The sequence below is a fragment of the Molothrus aeneus genome, chromosome 12, assembly GCF_037042795.1.
Source record: "Molothrus aeneus isolate 106 chromosome 12, BPBGC_Maene_1.0, whole genome shotgun sequence".
Lineage (NCBI taxonomy): Eukaryota > Metazoa > Chordata > Aves > Passeriformes > Icteridae > Molothrus > Molothrus aeneus.
The window spans coordinates 6,961,584-6,978,390 of record NC_089657.1 but is presented as its reverse complement, the minus strand read 5'-3'; the positions used below and the strand labels follow the sequence as shown (position 1 = coordinate 6,978,390).

Sequence of the window (16,807 nt, the reverse complement as noted above, 5' to 3'; positions counted from 1 at the left end):
TTTGTAAAAGTCTCCAAGTATGTGTGTTATCTCTGCAATCCACACATGCTCTGACATACTGTTATCTCTGGTTCTGTCTCCTGTGTAGCTGTTCCATGGATCTCTGGCAGCAGATGGCTGGACTATAATGCACTGTTAAACAAATAAAACCATTAGGCATGTAATTCTGCCCGGTGAATGACTGTGTGCTTAAAATGGTTTAAAAAAATTAAATAGCAAATGAAGTTCACTTTTGAATTCATTTAATGACATTGGAATAAAATCTAAAGCCCTTTTCAGAATACATAAAACATCCCCTCTTCTGTGGTGTTTGTCTCAATTGAAGTCAGTCTTTTTTTATTGCATTATTGCATCTGGTATAAAATAATCAGTCCTAAATCAGTTTTCTAATAGATGTTTTCTACAAGTAATCACTCATTTTACATTTATCTTTGTAGTAAGATTTTTGCTTTTGTAATACTCCAGCACAAAATTATCTATTGCATTATATGCTCTTTTTTTCCCTCATTTTCAAATTTGATACAAATGTCTCTAAAATTTTGATTCAACACTAGTGTCATGGCTCTGTAATTAAACTGTTTTTCTATAATTGTCAGCAGCTGAGAGATGCCATTTTGTCTTTTTGTTTTTAGATATGCCAATATTTGGTCTTTGCCCGGCTCATGATGATTTCTATTTGGTGATGTGTAACCACTGTAATCAGGTCGTAAAACCACAGGCATTTCAATCACATTATGGTAAGTGCTTAACTATTTTTAATAATTAAGGGTGAGGTTAAATCAGGATTAAGCCTGGCAATTTTTTTTTTAAATTGATGGTAAATAGATAATTAAATTATAAAAAAAGTCAAAGAACATAACCTGTATTTAATAATTTTATACAGTTTAATGCAGTTACATAAAGATCTGTTTTTTATTTTTTTGTTTTCTTGAAATGCTGCATAGCTACAGTTTAGTTTCAAAATGACATATCTAGTGTATTTCACAGCCAATATGTGTAGTGTTTGTGTCTCTGTGTGTCATTTCTCTTTGTGTATTTATACAGATTATTTTTACATGGGTTCTGGTACAGTGTGAACTAGAAATGAAAGCTAAACTTACAGCAAAATTTATAAAATGTAGTAAGCTTCCAATAGCCAGTAAGCTTATTTATTTATTTTCAGAATTATCAATTTGTATTTGTTTTACTGGTCCAGTGGTTTTGTATATAAACTATATAAGGAAGCTCTTGTTGTGTTGGTTGGCCAGTGTTTAGAGAGGACTGAGAAAATGTGAAGTGCTGTGCCAGTTCAAATGCTTGCTTACTTCCTCCAAGCCTGACTGGGGGTGGTTGGCAGTTCTGCTTTTCCATGCTCCTCTCAAGACTAGAAATTAACCTCAAACAATTTAATGCAAATATTTGGATAAGAGGGTTTTTAGAATCCAGCTTTTTGTTTCTTAAGAAATTCATGAGGTGTTTTCTGATCAACTCCTAATAAACATGATGGACAGAACATCTTCTGAACTAATCCTTCCTCCCCGTGTGTGCATGTATTTGTACACTCTCTTTTCTCTAGGCCAGTGCCCATACTGGTTGGCTTGGTGTTTATAGGATATAAGCTGGGTATGGGCAGGGAACCTCTTCTAGAGTTGAGAAAAAGGGATAACCTTTTGTGCACCTTAAATAATCCAATGCTTTGGCAAGAAAAGGTGACTTTGCTTCCTCGAGACTGGAGAAGGGCCTTTCTTGACTGTGCAGAGGGTGAATTTCTTATCCTTTCTCCCTCTAACGTGGCTTTTTGTTATATTGCCTTATGGATTATAGAGCCCTACCCTTGCTGCTGGATCCTGCAGTTGTGTCACACAGCGTGACTCAGAAAATAACCTGAATAGGTTTTGTGTTATAATTCTCAATAGTTTGCTTGTTATTCTGTGGATAGCTGTACTAATAATTTTTTTTAAACCCATGGTTTTGTGGATATAAGTCTCCAGAGCTGTTGGGAGCCAGAAGAAGAGAAGGCCATCTTTTCTTGCTTTTCTTGTTCTGGTTGCTGTAAGCCTTTCCACTAACCAAGAATGAGTCTACCCCTTGCCAGTGAGATTCCTCACGTGTCACTGTATATCAACTTGAGATGTCCAATAACTCCTTCTAAAATATCATATTAAACCAATTCTGATGGATAAAAATAAATTTATGGGGGAGGACTGGATGATACCAAGTTCTGAGGGATGGCATATTGAATATTCCATCTTGAGGTCAGTAATATTGTAGTGACAGAGAGCTGTGGGTAGCTGCAGACACTTAAGTTTGTCTTTATGAAATGAGCAGGTGATTTCCAAACACTGTCTGACAAGCAGGTGTCTGGTAGGAAGCAGCATTGTGTTTGTCCCTGTGGACAGGTGGCAGAAGCGGCTCAGGAGCTGAAAAAGTGCAGCATTGTGTCTTGAGCATGGACATGGAAACATGGCATCTTGTAATGCTGCTTGGACTGCTGTTAGACTTGTTATGTGAAGTTAATTCCAGCTCTTCTGTAAGCACTGTTTGCAATTTAAGAGGCAAAGAGTGAACAGGGAAATGCAAAATGAAGGTATGGAAAGTAATTTTAAAAGTCATAATAAATACTAACATAATGTTTCCATTCTGTATCATTTTATAGAAGTGTGGTCCCTAAATGGGAAAATTTCTCTAATACAAGCCTTACATCAGTGGCAGATTCATACTTCAGGTGAAGTGTAGAAGGAGTGGATAGAAATGATGAGGTTATTCTTAGTGTTTCTTAAGCTTGTTCTGAACAATGAAGAGTCTTGGCGTGGGCTGTGGCGTGCAGAGGAAACAGGCGGGGTCATTCTGATGAGAAAAACAGGCTTGGGTGGGGTGAATGTCATTAAGGGACCTTAGTTTGCCAATCTAATAGCCTCGGAAAGGTAAGAAGGCTGACTTGGTGATTTTGTGTAACACTAGTTCTCAAAGCCTTCTATCAGCCTTCCCATTTTTTAAATCATTTCACAGCTGTCCCTTAATTTAGAAAATTAAATATGAAGGCTGATAAATATGGCAGGTGATTGATTACCAGACAATGATCTATTTTTTTTAAACAGTATAGCTCAGGAGAAGGAAATTGCTGAAGTCCTTAAAACATGGTTATTTTAAAACAAAAAGTGTGTTATCATGATAACAAGAAGGTAAAGCACTCTTTGGATTCACCACAGTCAGTTCACCCTGAATTAAATTTTTTATTGATGGTATGATTTCAGGAATTGAAAAATTCTGAAAAGTTGCAGTCCATCAATGTATCTTTCTGTTATGTTCTTAGGATCTTTTATTTTTAATTGTTGCCAGAGAAGTATTAATCTGTTAAAATATTCTATAGCTCCTGGTGGTGTGTGTTGCTGTACTTGGTGTTCTTTGAAATTTGTCATGTGAAATTTTGTTTTCTGAAGTAGCAGAATATGATCTGTTAAAATGTCGCTTTTGTCAGAGGAAAGCTAAACAAACTATTAGTTAAACCTAATGAGCTAATTAATTTCTTCCAAAGCATATTTGTGATAAACTACTTAACTAGGTAGGCTGAAAGTGCTTTGCAGGACATATGCTGGCTTTTTTCTCTGGACCATAAGTAGTCAGAAATAATTTAAATGTTAATATTCTTATTAATTAGAATATATAACCTTTTTAGTAAAATACTTTATTGATACAAATGCCAGATTTGTTTATCTAACTGATTCTTTTCTATTTCATGCATTTGACTAGAAGAGATACTAATGTAAAATAAAATTCTACTTGTTTAGGCAATCCAAGCATATGTCTGGGCTATGAATTTCCATTTTAATAATTTATTCAGTGGTGTTGATATGTGTACTATGCTTGATTTGTAAAGCTGGTATGCATAGCACCACATGCAGGTTTGTTTTTAAGAGCAATCCAATATAATGAGATATCTGAAGTCAGCTTGTGGTGTTCCTTCCAGCCTGTGTACAGTAACTGGCAGTGCAGTCCAATGGCTTTAGCCCTTGGCTTAGGGTGGCAGCACTGCTGGGGACATGGTGGGGCAGGAGCAAGCCAGCCAAGGCAAAGTTGTTTCAAGGCAAATCCTCTGTTCTGTCAGATCACAGCTGTTTTCATTGGGGGGGGCCAGGCAAGTGATTGCAGCCCTTTTATTGCTCCTGTTCCTGCTGTTGCTTTGTGAATGGCTGCACTTTCATGGTATCAGCATCTTCCTTAGATGAGTCAAGATCAGTTCAGAGGTGAAAGATGGAAAAAAGATAAAATGTTCAGGCACTGAGTCTTGTGGGTGAAGCACCTGGGATCACTTATCTTGATGACCTATTCCCAGAAAGTGTTTTTCTCCAGGAGTATTTCTTACACCCTGGATGATGGTGTGCCAGCTGTCACACTCCTCAGGACAGCGGGATGTGCCTGTCTCCCTTTGATTTCCGTTCTTTCCTCCCCCAAGACATGGTAGATACAGTTCTTGTCCTGCACCCAAAGGCTGCTCTTTGAGGAAGCCATTGTGACAGTTATTTCAGGTTGTTCGTGGAAGCCCTGAAGTGCCGTGGTTTTCAGGCTGTGTGACCTTTTGTTGGCATTTCAGCTGTTCCACGGGTTTATCTCATCTCCCTGTGGTTATCAGCCTCCTGGCTAATGAGAGCTGCTTCTCTGCCCTGGCTGGGCTGCTCTGTGGCTAGGAGAGAGCTCAGCAGTGTGAAAGTAGCATCAGCATAGACATGTGTGGGGTTTCTTCCTTCTAACTTTGCCTCTTTTTTTTTTCCCCAGAGGTTTTTTTCCCTCTCTGTGTCTTAGTTTCCATGAATACAAAGTAGGGTTAAACTCTCAGCAGTAATAATGAAGGCTACCTGTAAAACTTACACTGAGAGTGCCCGTGACTCATGTAGTGATTGTGAAAACCGTGAATACAGTACATGTTGGAAAGAGATGATGATAGTGTGTTGGGCTGTTGAGTCATTAAAAAGCTATGCCAAGTGTTTTGATTAACTTCCATGGGTTTGGCACAGTGGCAAAGGTGAGCAACAACTGGGAGCTTTGCCTGCTGCTGCTGTCCTGAAAGCTGATGGGGAATTGCTTAAACATTTTGGTTTCCAATCAGTGCAGGTTTAAACCTGAAGTGTATGAATCAGAAGCAGGGTTACTGTACAGATATGCCCATCATCTGTTGTGGTTTCTAGGAAGTTGTGGAATTGGAATAGAGCATCACACAACCTTTTACTTGGAGGGCAGATCCTGGCAGCAGAGAAAGAGATGTTTGCTGGTTACTTGGGACCATCCTCTGAGTCTGTTGCCTTTTATGATTCTCCTTCTGATTGTGTAACCGAGGCCCTTCCTCCCTCAGCCAGGGCCCACACCCACCTTTCATTTATTGGTCTCCACTTTGAGAGTCCTAAAGGATTTTTTTTTTGTGTTGGTGTTAAGTGCCTGGATTCAGAGAGGACATGTGATACTTGTGATTTTAATTGAGAAAAATGATCTGTTAACTATCTCTGTTGGTGTGCTGATGTATTTTGGATGTGTATCATACTTAAATTAAGTATTACAGTCCCTGCAGTGTTACATGTTGGGGTTCTTCTCACACCATGAATTGAGTATAAATTTGACCTACTGTATTTTTGTTAAATTTGGCAGCAGCTAATTGTTCTGAAAAAGCTGTCAATATTTAATGTTTTTAAATTGTTGTGCATGTATTGCTTGTTTAGAGTAGAATAAGAGAGTATGTTTAGCATGAATTCATGGATTACAAAGTCAAAGTGTCTGTACAAGGCAGCGTTTGAAGCTGATAAGAAAAGAAAGGAATGTACTGAATCTTGTTCCAAAGCCATTGGACCTGAGGACTGGGTTGTTGTTGCTTGGTTTTTGGGTTGGTTGGGGATATTTTTTTTGAGTGTGTGGTTTTTTTTCTCATGGGAGATTGCTTGAGCTCATCCTCATTTTGGAGGGATAAGTCTTCATTGTGGCCTGCATACTTTTGGCAGCAAGCAATTTGTTTCAGTAATTAATGTCCACTGTTCGCTAAAGTCTTTTTAAAGCAGTGTGAAAAGGTTTTTTATAAATCATAAGAATTTTCTTGGGTATCAGTGATCTTCTGTAGAAGTGTAACAGCCAAAATAAACCTGAATATTTTGTGGTATGTCACAGCTGTGCTGGAGCAATCTGCTAAGCATATTGCCAAACATGCACAGGTGGCATTTGGCATATTATTGCTCCAGTTAATGTATAGTTTTAACAAATTATCATTGGCAGCTTCTGTTTAAATGCACAGTCCTCCACACAGTCCAAGTTCCAGCAGCTGGATCTTAATCTGTGAGTCCAGCAACAACTAGCTTAATTTCTTAGTAGAAATTTGTGAAATTCTGTAGCTTTTGCAAGAATCATCTTGGCATATAGCAGGGAATGTGCTCAGAGGTCAGCACAGGATTTGTTTCAGAAGGAAAAGTTTTAGCTGGCTATTTAGTCATTTTTAAATAATGCATAATTAAATAAGAAATTATAATAATGTGGAAAGAAACTCGGTAAATATACTTTGAGCTTTGAAATGTGCACCCCCAAGCCATTAGCTGAATACCAAATGTGACATGCAGATTTTACAGAGTGGTGGAGTTCGGTTCTGTGGTTACTTGTATCATCACACACTGTTCACATGCAGAAGATTATTTTTGTACACAGAATGGCTGTGGTCTTCGTTTATTGCCTGAAAGCACAGGGAGTCTGTTGGAGAAATTGATGGCAGTTTTCTAGTACAACTTCCTCCTTTTTTGTGGGTACATGAGTTTGTCAAGCTCTGGTTGAAGATATAAAGCTATTTTTAAGTATCAGCTAAGAAAAAAGGTGACGTTCAGCTTCAGATTTAGGAGATACTGATTATTCAGTTCACTGCTTACCATGTAAGTTATGTTATTCTCTCGACAGCACTGTGTGTGCTAAAATACTACAAACTTCAAGTGCTTGATGTGCTTTAGGCTCATCTTACCTTTGGTTAATGTGAAATTAATTTTATGCTGTTTTGCCATAGCAGATCTAGATGCAAAAATCCTTTTTGGTTAATATTGGCTGAAGAGAGAGTATAGTTTTTCTATTCCTACTGAAATGTTAAAATACTTAAAACTAGTCTAACATACAAAATTATGCAAGGGTTTCATGAGAACCCTGCTCCTTTATAGTGATCTCCTTGCTGGGTATTTGTTTGGGCACTGGGACTGACTGCTCTCTTTTCAAAACAAATGGTGATGGGGAAGAACAAGTGGAAAGAAAGAAAAACAATTATTTATTTTGGTGGGAAAAGAAGAAGCAGTGCCATGTTCACTATCACAGAAACACTAGTTCAGCAAGGGGGAGAAAGCATGTTGATCAATAGATTGGAATAAGATCCAAAGAGAACAAGTAATTCCAATAAAAAGTTGTTATTGAGTGTATATGACTACAGCTTCACTTTGAAGGTAGCCAGGTGGGATAGTTGCATCAGGTCTACAATTAAAAATGACTGGTTTAGTGACAAAAAAATGACAATGAGAGGACTTAACTGATCTAGAATCAAGGCTGAGTTTGATCACTCAGAACTCATTTTGTGAGAGGAAATGTCACGAGCAGGACACAGCTCTCCCAGCCATCATTCCTGACTTTCTGCAGGGTCAGGGAAGGCCGCTCTGCATCAGCTTACGTGATCCACATCCTTGGAAGGTTTCCTTCTCAGCTAAAAGGGTTCTTTCTACCACCTAAGCCACTCCTTCAGGCTGGAGCTCAGCCAGGGGAGGTGGCACACGCTGAGGGCAGGCCATGGGCACGCAGGCTCTGGCACACTGCCCTAAGCTGGGTGCAGGAGAACGGAGCTGCAACCTGTGTAAGAGCTGGGGAGGCGGAAGAAGCCTAAGTAGAAGTAAAAAAAAAAAGACTAATTTCTGCTATTCTGGAGAGATGGGAATGTGTCAGAGCCATGGAGATACAAACTTGGTGTTGGAGGGTGGGGTTAGTAGTAGTTTAATTTCAAAAGCTAACCACATGCAGATGAATTATTTATAAGGACTTTCTCATTTGTTTTTTGGGGAGAAGTGCGTTCTCATGAACTGTGTAGATTATTCCAAGAACTGCAAACCTCAGTGAATACCACAGCATTTTGTGATTCCAGGGAGGAGTATTCTGGGAAGCTTGTAAAATTGTTTTGAGTATTGAACTGTCATGAAGAAAATAATTTTTGGTTGGTTTTCTGCCTTTCCCCCCCCCAATGGAAGTACATAGTTTCCAGTTGAACAGACCGTACCCTCTCATCCCAGCATCTGACTCTTGAACAACTGCTGTGTTGGGATGGTCTCTTTTTCTCTGCAAGCACAACTTCATAGGACAGATAGGAAATCCCATCAGTAACCATCATTTACATTGCTTCTTGTGAAGGTACCAGTGCACCCAGTACAGCTGGCTCTGCAGTGCCTGCCTGGGGCAGTGGTGCCCAGCTTTTGGCAGGGCTGCCTCAGCACAGCTGGAATTAAGTGGTTTGCAGTCTGTGTGTGTCCGAGGAGGGGAAAGAGAGGACACTGGGGAATAGCTTAAAAAGGGAAATGTAAAACAAAGAACTTGAGTAAAATACATGTAACAAGAAAGAGATGAAGACAATAAGGAGGAAGATAAATAAGGAAGGTAGGACAAAATTACCTTAGAAAAGGGAGAATGAAGTAGGTACAGTGGTGGTTTTATTACTCTGTAACAAGGGGTAAAAGTGGTAGAAAGGAGGAGAGGCTAAACAGGGCAAAACAAACAAAAGCTTTTTCACAAGTTTTTCCTCTCTCAACGTTTTGGCAGCAATACTATTAATGTGGTTTGTGTAATGCTGTGATTGTTCTTGGATTTTGCACATTTTGGTGGGGGGTGAGGGCCACAAGAATGTGTCCTTCTTGAGACACATCTCCTGGCTTTATCAGGCACTGAGCATCAAGGGAAGACATGGATACATGCATGTGTGTGCACTTAGTTCATCTTTTAGCTTCTTTTGCATTGCTTTTACTGTTTCTGATTGGACTTCTTAATGTTATTCCACAATTCTCATTTTCCATACTGTGAATAGTATTTTTTAGACAGTTGGATGTATGTGTAGCCTTCAGCAGCTTTTGCTATTAGAAGAATGCCCCCCCAGGGAAGATGAGGTGTAGTGTACTAGGTAGAAAAAAGTTATCCCTGCTGGACCAACATAAAAACAATGTTTTGCAGGAACTTCAACCGCCACCTCTGGAAAAATAGGCAGGATTTTAAAATCTACATTCTCACCTACAGCAATAGTGCACTGAATGGTAACCAGGCATTAGGCACGAGTCAAGCTTTCAGAAAGACTTGGGACAATATTTTTCTTACCAAATTAAAAGAAATCTATAACATTTTGGTTTTAGACACAGCTAAAAAGTATCTGCTATTTACTTTAGTTGGGCATTATGTCAAGTAGTTTTCACCTGTTATTTATTTGCTTTTGATCACCAGTTTGCTGACTTTTTAAAAAGAAACGTGGTACTTCCTTGAGGGTTTTTTTCTTCCAAGCAATATGATACACTTAAAAACTAACATATGATACACTTTAAGTCCAGAAACTGTGTTTTTAAGATATAACCAGAAGAGGGAGTGTATAATGCTTTCTATACAATGAAACCTGTAAGTTTATTGATGAAGAGCAATCAATAACCACATGGCTTTTTTTAAAGTTAATAAATAACTGCAGGGTGAAATTGACTTTCAAAATAATACAATTAAGGCCACCTTTTTAAGCTTCTCATTAGGCTTAATTCAGTTAAACACTAAATAATTATATCCAAATAATGTAAATGGCCTGGAAGGCAATTCAGATTTCTAAGTGGTGTGTCGTGTCTACCTGTAACAAATATTCAAACAGCTTTTCAGTAGCAGTCTTTGATTAGCTCTTGCATTATCCAACTCTGTGAGAGCTCCGTAACAGTATAGATCAATTAAAAACTTTTTTAAATGTAGAAAATTTAAATCTTTTTTAAATGTAGAAAATAAACAGGAATAGATAAATATTTTATGTAATTTTATGTAAGTTTGTGATAATATTATTGTCTAATAGGCCATCATTAGTTACCTCAGGCAGTAGCAGCCAAAATACTTCCAAACCTTATTATCTCCTATTGATGAAACAAATATGTAATGTAGTGTTTGTATAGAAAATAATTATTTTTACTCTAATTTGTGTATATATTCCAGCAGTTATTGTGCAGCTGGGAAGCAGGTTAATCTTTTCAACAATACCAAAAAATATACGAAAAACATTTGTGCCTTATGCAAGTTCTGCTGTGTCAGAGTGCTGCTGGCCACAAAGGCAGCAATCCTGTTTTGTTTCACCAAGTTGCATTAGAGAAAGAAGGACCACTGTCAAGAGATTCTTGTCCTATTTTCTGTTCTCTCTTCCCTGATAACAAGTTGCCCAGGTTGGTATGACACTCTCCCTCTGCACTGCTTTGTAAAGGATGCAATTAGACCAGGCTCCTGCAGGGTTGAAGCAGTTCCTACATAACTGAGTTTTTCCTTGTTGTTTGGCAAGATTGTCACAAAACCTTTAATTCACAATTCTATGTGAAATAGCTTTCCAAAAGGAAGTGTTTTCTTTTAGCCAGATCACCTTCCCACGTTTTCACCGCACAGGATTTTCTCCCTCTGCCAGGCCAGGAGTGGTTTTGTGCTGTGTCCTCCGTGTCTGACCCTGCTGGTTGCAAAGAACCTGTTTGTCATGTCTGGCTCTTGGAAAAGCCCTGGTTTCTGTGGAGCATTGTGGTGAATTCTGTGCATTAGGTAGAAGGTGTTTGTTCCCCTTTCAGGGCACCCTTCCACCTTTGAGCCTAAAACTTTCTGACGTTTGTAGATTATCTGTAGAGCTGGGTTGATGTGATGTACACTGGGAGTTTTAAGAGCTGTTCATCACTGTGTGATGGTACATATGGTACTCACATGGAATTCATGGCTCTTCTTGCTAAGAGGAAAATTGGCTGTGTTTCTTTTGTTACTGCATGGCTGAAGTTGTCACCTGAGTTCTTAAGCATTTTGGTTTTCTACTGTATTAGGGTGGGCTTCATGAAGTAAATTGTTTTTACTTCCTTCACTTTTCTAGAGTATAATGAGAAGCCCTATAGTACTCTGAAAAAGCTCTGGCTGTGCTCATCATTGGCATGGGACTAGCTAGCACTCATTTTCTTCATTTTCATTTTGGCTTGCAGCCTCTGACAAGCCACATGTAACCATGTATATGCCTGGAAAGATGCCACACTGGCTCTCTCCTGTCCTCTAAGGTCAGAGGAAAGGTTTTAAAACTGCCACAGTTCAGTCCCCTCCCATCACAGTGACATGTACTATTTGACCAAAGGTCATTCTGTGGGTCACGAAGCAATCCACCAACTAGCTTCTAAAAATACCTGGGACTGCTTTAATAGCCATAGAAATTATATGAACTTATACATGTGTGTGGTATTGCAAGGCTTGATGCTCACATCTTGCTTGCCACAGACTGAGAAGGACATGTAGGAACTGGTCAGTGCCAAGTTTGTATCTCTGTAGGATTCGTCTCTACTCAGACTGAGGATGGGCACTGACCTTTAGGGCCATACTTATCTTCTTTTTCTGTGATTACAAGAACATATCTAGGAAGGCTGGAGTTGGCAGATAGTTAGGATGTGGTGAAAGCCCTGCAGAGCTCCTGGACTGTTTGCTATTTCCTCTGCCCCGTCCCAGTTGTCCAGGTGGCAGAGATTCACAATAGCTGTGGCTGTTCACTTGAAATCTAATGGACTCGATGTCCTTTCCTAATTTTAGTCCCTGGAAATGACATAATTGTGTCTAGAAACCTTTATTCTATGTGTGCACATGTGCTGCATGAGTAGCAGTTATATTTTGTTTTTCTGGTGTAAACAAGCATGTTGTGTAAGTGGAGTTGATACTAAGGCATAAAATGCTGTCACTTGATTGTGCACCAACAAGCCTGTCAAGTTGTTCCTCTGTACTCAGTCATCTATTTTATTTTGGACTCACTCCAGTTTTCTGAAACCTGAGGAACTTCTAAGCTTGCTCACTTGGAAAAGAAAACATCAAAAACAGTAATCTTGCCCAGTATATTTGTTTTGTTCTGCAGTATGTAAAACACTCCAGCTGCTAGTGAAAAAGATCCACGATTTCAAAATCCATTGCCTTGTGGTTCTGGAGGTTCTGGGAATTTAATTCATGCTGGTACTTCAGAGCCCTCTTTTCCAAATACAAGGCAGTAGCATTACTTTTTTTGTGATTTTGCTGCTCTTTTGCTAAGGCTGACTGTGTGGTGTCATGTAGCAAATCAAAGGGTTCTTTCCATGCACCCCCCCACAGCAGCAAAGTTGATTTTCCAAGTAACGATGCTGGAGTCCTCAATTGATCAACTTTAAGATGTTTGATGTTGGCTCAAAGCCCATAATTCTCTTCCTTCCAGGAAGAATAATAATAGTAGCCAGTAACCAAACAATCTCTTTAAAGCAAAATATTTACAACAAAATCATCTTAGACAGTACTAAATGTAAACATAAGCAGGCTGCAGTGTAAGCAAGCCCAGCTTATGCACTGTTGATATCAATCAGATGAAATTCCTTGGGAGTCTGATTTTTTTCTATGTACCCCTCAACGCTTCTAGGAACTGGCAAAGTTATCATTACTGCAGCTCACAACCAACCCAGTTGGTTTTTGTGCCCAGTTCTTGCGCCTGCAGCCCTCTCCCTGGGATCAAGTCACAGTTTAATTCTCGCTAGTCCTCGCTCAGTTCACTGCCAGCTTTGGCACAGGCAGGCATTTGGTCTGTGACACTGTCAGGCCTTTGAGCGGATGGCTCTGCTCTTTGTTGTGGACAGAGCAGATGGTGCAGAGGCTCAGACTGAGTGGTCAGGGCTGGGGAGAGGGCAGGAATGCTTTTTGCCTGTGGCAGTATTAGCTCGCACCAGCCAGTTTAAAGTGGTTGTGAAACCAGTGCCTGAGTTTGCTGAATTTTGAGAAAGGATAAGTGAGTCTTAATATGTGGTGAAGACAGTGAAGCCTGGTTGTCTGTGGCTTTGTCCTGTGTGTTTTGCCATCACTCTGCCATTGCAGCACCTCCTGTTCTGTGCACAGACAGAGCTTCAGGTTTCATGTCGTGTTTTACCTTTTTTTTTCTTTTTTTTTTTTTTTTTTGCTGGCCAGTTTAATAAGACATGTGCACTACTGGGCTGGAATGTGCTCATGGTGTCCAGCCAGCAAAGATCTTCCTGCTTTCCTTCTGTAACAGTACCAAGAAGTCCTACCTTTGCTGTCTGAATGCTGCTTCTATTGTTAATGATAAACACCAGTATCTTCAGAACATCTCCCAGCAGGGGGTGGGAGGGCACTATCTCAAATCCAGCTCTTCAATTTTACTTCAATCAGCCTAATTTTGACATACAGAACACTGTAATGTAGACAAGTGGAAGGAGATATGATAGACCTGCATTTATCTCAGTTTACAAAACCAGACAAGTAATGTAATGCAAGTAAAAGATTGGCTGGAATATTTTTATTCTTAAAATCACTTTTCCTGGCAATGCAAAATGCACAGGATACTTCAACTTCTGGATTCTCTCCACTCCCCCAGTTTTATTCTTGTTTGTTTGTTTTCAGTTCCTTGACATTCTGCAGTACTCATTCATAAAAGGGAGCTACTGTATGTGTGTGTGTAGTGATAGCATCACAAATTATATAAATACCTTTTTGTGTTTCATGTGTTCAGTGAGAAAATAAAAAAAAAAGGAGGAGGTTGATGCTGTTCTTTCTGGAGTGGTAGGAAGCAAACTTTCTTCCATTGCAATGGTTTTGGCACAGTTCAAGTTGTCCTTCTTGGGTGATCGTGTAACTCCAAAGACCTGGAAATTGGGTTCTCTGCAGTGATTGATATCAAACTGCTTCTCTCCCTCCTGCACTGTCCTGATGCCAGAGCAGGAGTCTCCTTTCTGCAGCCTCGTTCCCTGGGAGCGAGCGGCGTGTGCAGGTGGGTGTTCTTTGTGTATGGATCTGCACAGTGCATTATCACAGCTTGCAGGGCTCATTTTAGCCTTCTGAACTCAGGTATTAACTGATGGTATGAGTGTTTATATTGAATCTAATGTTGTTGATGTTTAGGAGATTTTTTTTCAATGGCTTCAAGTATTGTTGATAGAAAATAAAACCTCTTGCAATATTTAGTACCAGGAAAAGAACTTACTAATTTCATTGCCTTACATAATGGGTTGCTTTTACTATGTTAAGTAAAATTACTTTTGCATTTGTCACAGTACGCTGGCAGCACATAATTTCACTGTGCCACACGCACAATCCATCTCAAGGTGAAACCTTGTGAATATTTACTGCTTAGTGTTACTCAGAAGCCTTTAGACATTGGAAAATAGTACGTAAAAATGCCTGGATTGAGGCAGTTGGCATATATCCTCCTGCTATAACATAGGCAGGCAAAAAATCCCATTGTATTCTCTGTGCCATTGTGTGCCTTCCCATGGGCCCAGGCTGCTCTCTCCCTGTGTGAGTGTCCCGTTATGCCTCTCCCTTCCATTCCAGCTCCTGCCTTGATGCCCAGCTGCTGGGGTTTCTTAGCAGTTGGGTTCTTTGTCCTCACTGTTACCCAGAAGGAAGACAGCTTTCTGCATTGTTCCATGTGGGAATTACATTGCCTGATCTTGGTCAGTTTATTTGTGGAACAAGCAACAAAATAAATCTTACTTGCCCTCTTGTCCCTAAAATAAGAATGAGTCAAATCAAAGAGTAAAAATCCTAGTTTCTAACAAATACATCAGTGCTGGTTCCCCACATAGTATTTTGAAGTCAAGAATTTTGTGAACCACTAAAATCTGTTGGGGACTTATCCAGTTTTAATTATGGGTGTGAAGTAGAAGGGTGTATGGTAGAAACAAATCCTTTAAAAACATACATCCCTCTGGTACTAATTTTAGTGGTGGAAGGAGTAGTGTTTTAAAAACAGCATAATCCAAGGAAGTGTCTATGTATTTCTCTGTTGTCATTAACAATTAATGGGTAGGTGACATGAACTGTCAACTTCTTGAAATTGGTAGCCATAGAGGAGCTGGTTGTTGTCTAGTATTCTGAGTGCATAAACATGGGAATGTTAGCATTTAGTATCTGTGGTTTAGGATTTAGTATTAATTTCTAAGCTTGGTAATAGGAGTAGTAACCTCCAGGTTTCTGCAAGTTTCTTTAAATAAAGAAAAAAAACCCCAACCATAACAAAGCCCGGTCTGCTGAAATGGTACTCCCTTCTTCTGTTTAAACCTTCTTAATGATGAAAAGTAGTGTTATAACACACTGATGCTAATACACAAAGGTGTTGTACAAGCCAGCTGCCTCTCTTCTTGGCAAACTTCTTATTTTAGTGAAAAAGTAATTTGCCTGGTTTTAAAAATGAATTTGTGTGTAATTTGATAAGTGAGGGAAGACCAAAAATTTCAGCTTTGATTATGGTTACTTAAAATAAGAGCAAAAGCCACAAACTGGTTTTCCCTATTCCTTTTGTCAGCAGATATGCTGTAATTTTTATAAGTGATTTCTTAGGAAATGGTCCAGAAATTAATCATTTGGTAAAAATTAGATTTTACTGTCCATGTCCTGGCTTGGGTGGAAATCAGACCTTGACAGTCAGACCTCAGAGCATGGAGACTTGGGACATGGAGACCCATCTGGAAGTTCAGGCCAGTAAATAGTGAAATTTGCTGCTGGAACAGCACAGCAGGAGTCTCTGCCAGGGTGCAGGGACTGTGTCCCTCGGAGCAGGGATACCCCAGGGAGCTGCAGCTCCGTGTGTCCCCAGGCTGGGCCGTGTTACCCGCGGTGGGGTGGCTGGTGACAGGCACGTTTCTGGAGAAATTGTCCTGGAGCCGCTGGCAAGGCCTGGCTGCTCTCGGTGGGAATCACAGGAGCATGCACAGAGCCTGGGCCTGGCTGTGTCTGACCAGCGCCGGAGCCACCCCCAGAGCGGCTGGCAACAAGTTTGGGGTGAAGCCGGGGGTGGGCAGAGGTCTGGGGGGCACTGGCGGCCGCGGGGTGCCCGAGGCCAGCCCGGAGCTCCCGTGGCCTGGGGGTGCCCGAGGCCGGCCCGGAGCTCCCGTGGCCTGGGGGTGCCCGAGGCCGGCCCGGAGCTCCCGTGGCCAGCCCGGCTGCGGCCGGCGGCGCTGCCTGCGGAGCCGCGGGCCTCGGCGAGCTCTGTGCACGGCGTGGAAAATCCCACAGCGAGGGATTAAACACTGCAAGCGGCCCCGTGAGCCCTTCTGAAATGTCACCGGAGCCGTCTGGCACGGCTCCAAAAGCGGGCGGGCAGCGAGCTGGCCGCGGACAGGGACAAACCCCGGAGCTCTGATCCTCAGGGCTGCAGGCCGGGCAGAGGCAGTGCCACACAGCTCAGATGGGGAGACTGGCAAGAGAAAAAAAAAATAGCAATCAAACATTAGACAGCCGATTGCAGTCCCGTCAGCCGCTTAGATAAATTGGCAGCTGTTAATCAAAATGTTAATTAAATAAACTAGTAAGAGTGTGTTCATTTTAGCTTGTTTTCCTGGGCGTGCTCGCCCGTGTAATTTGTAAATCAGAGGGCAAACACACTGGTGTTACACTCTGCGGATGGCTGGCTGTGGGCAGGAGGGGCTGGGCTCCGGAGGAAATGGGAAACGCAGGCACAGCCTGCATATGTAAAGTGCAGTCATGTTTTTCATTTAAAAGGTTAAACTGCACAAACATTTTAGTTAGCACATCCTAATCACAGCATTGCTCCATTCTTTCAAAAGGAAGTGTGAAAAGGCTGGTAATATTT

The 16,807-nt window shown here is 40.7% G+C and overlaps 1 protein-coding gene across 2 annotated transcripts in view; it reads left to right on the top strand.

Annotated features, from left to right (window-relative positions):
* The window catches only part of ATXN7 (ataxin 7), an 86,714-nt gene that overhangs the window by 49,476 nt on the left and 20,431 nt on the right, over positions 1-16,807 (top strand). For both annotated transcript variants that reach the window (XM_066557944.1, XM_066557943.1), the window contains one exon: positions 633-737. In XM_066557944.1, the coding sequence (XP_066414041.1) occupies positions 633-737 (105 nt within the window). The remainder of the gene's footprint in view (positions 1-632; positions 738-16,807) is intronic.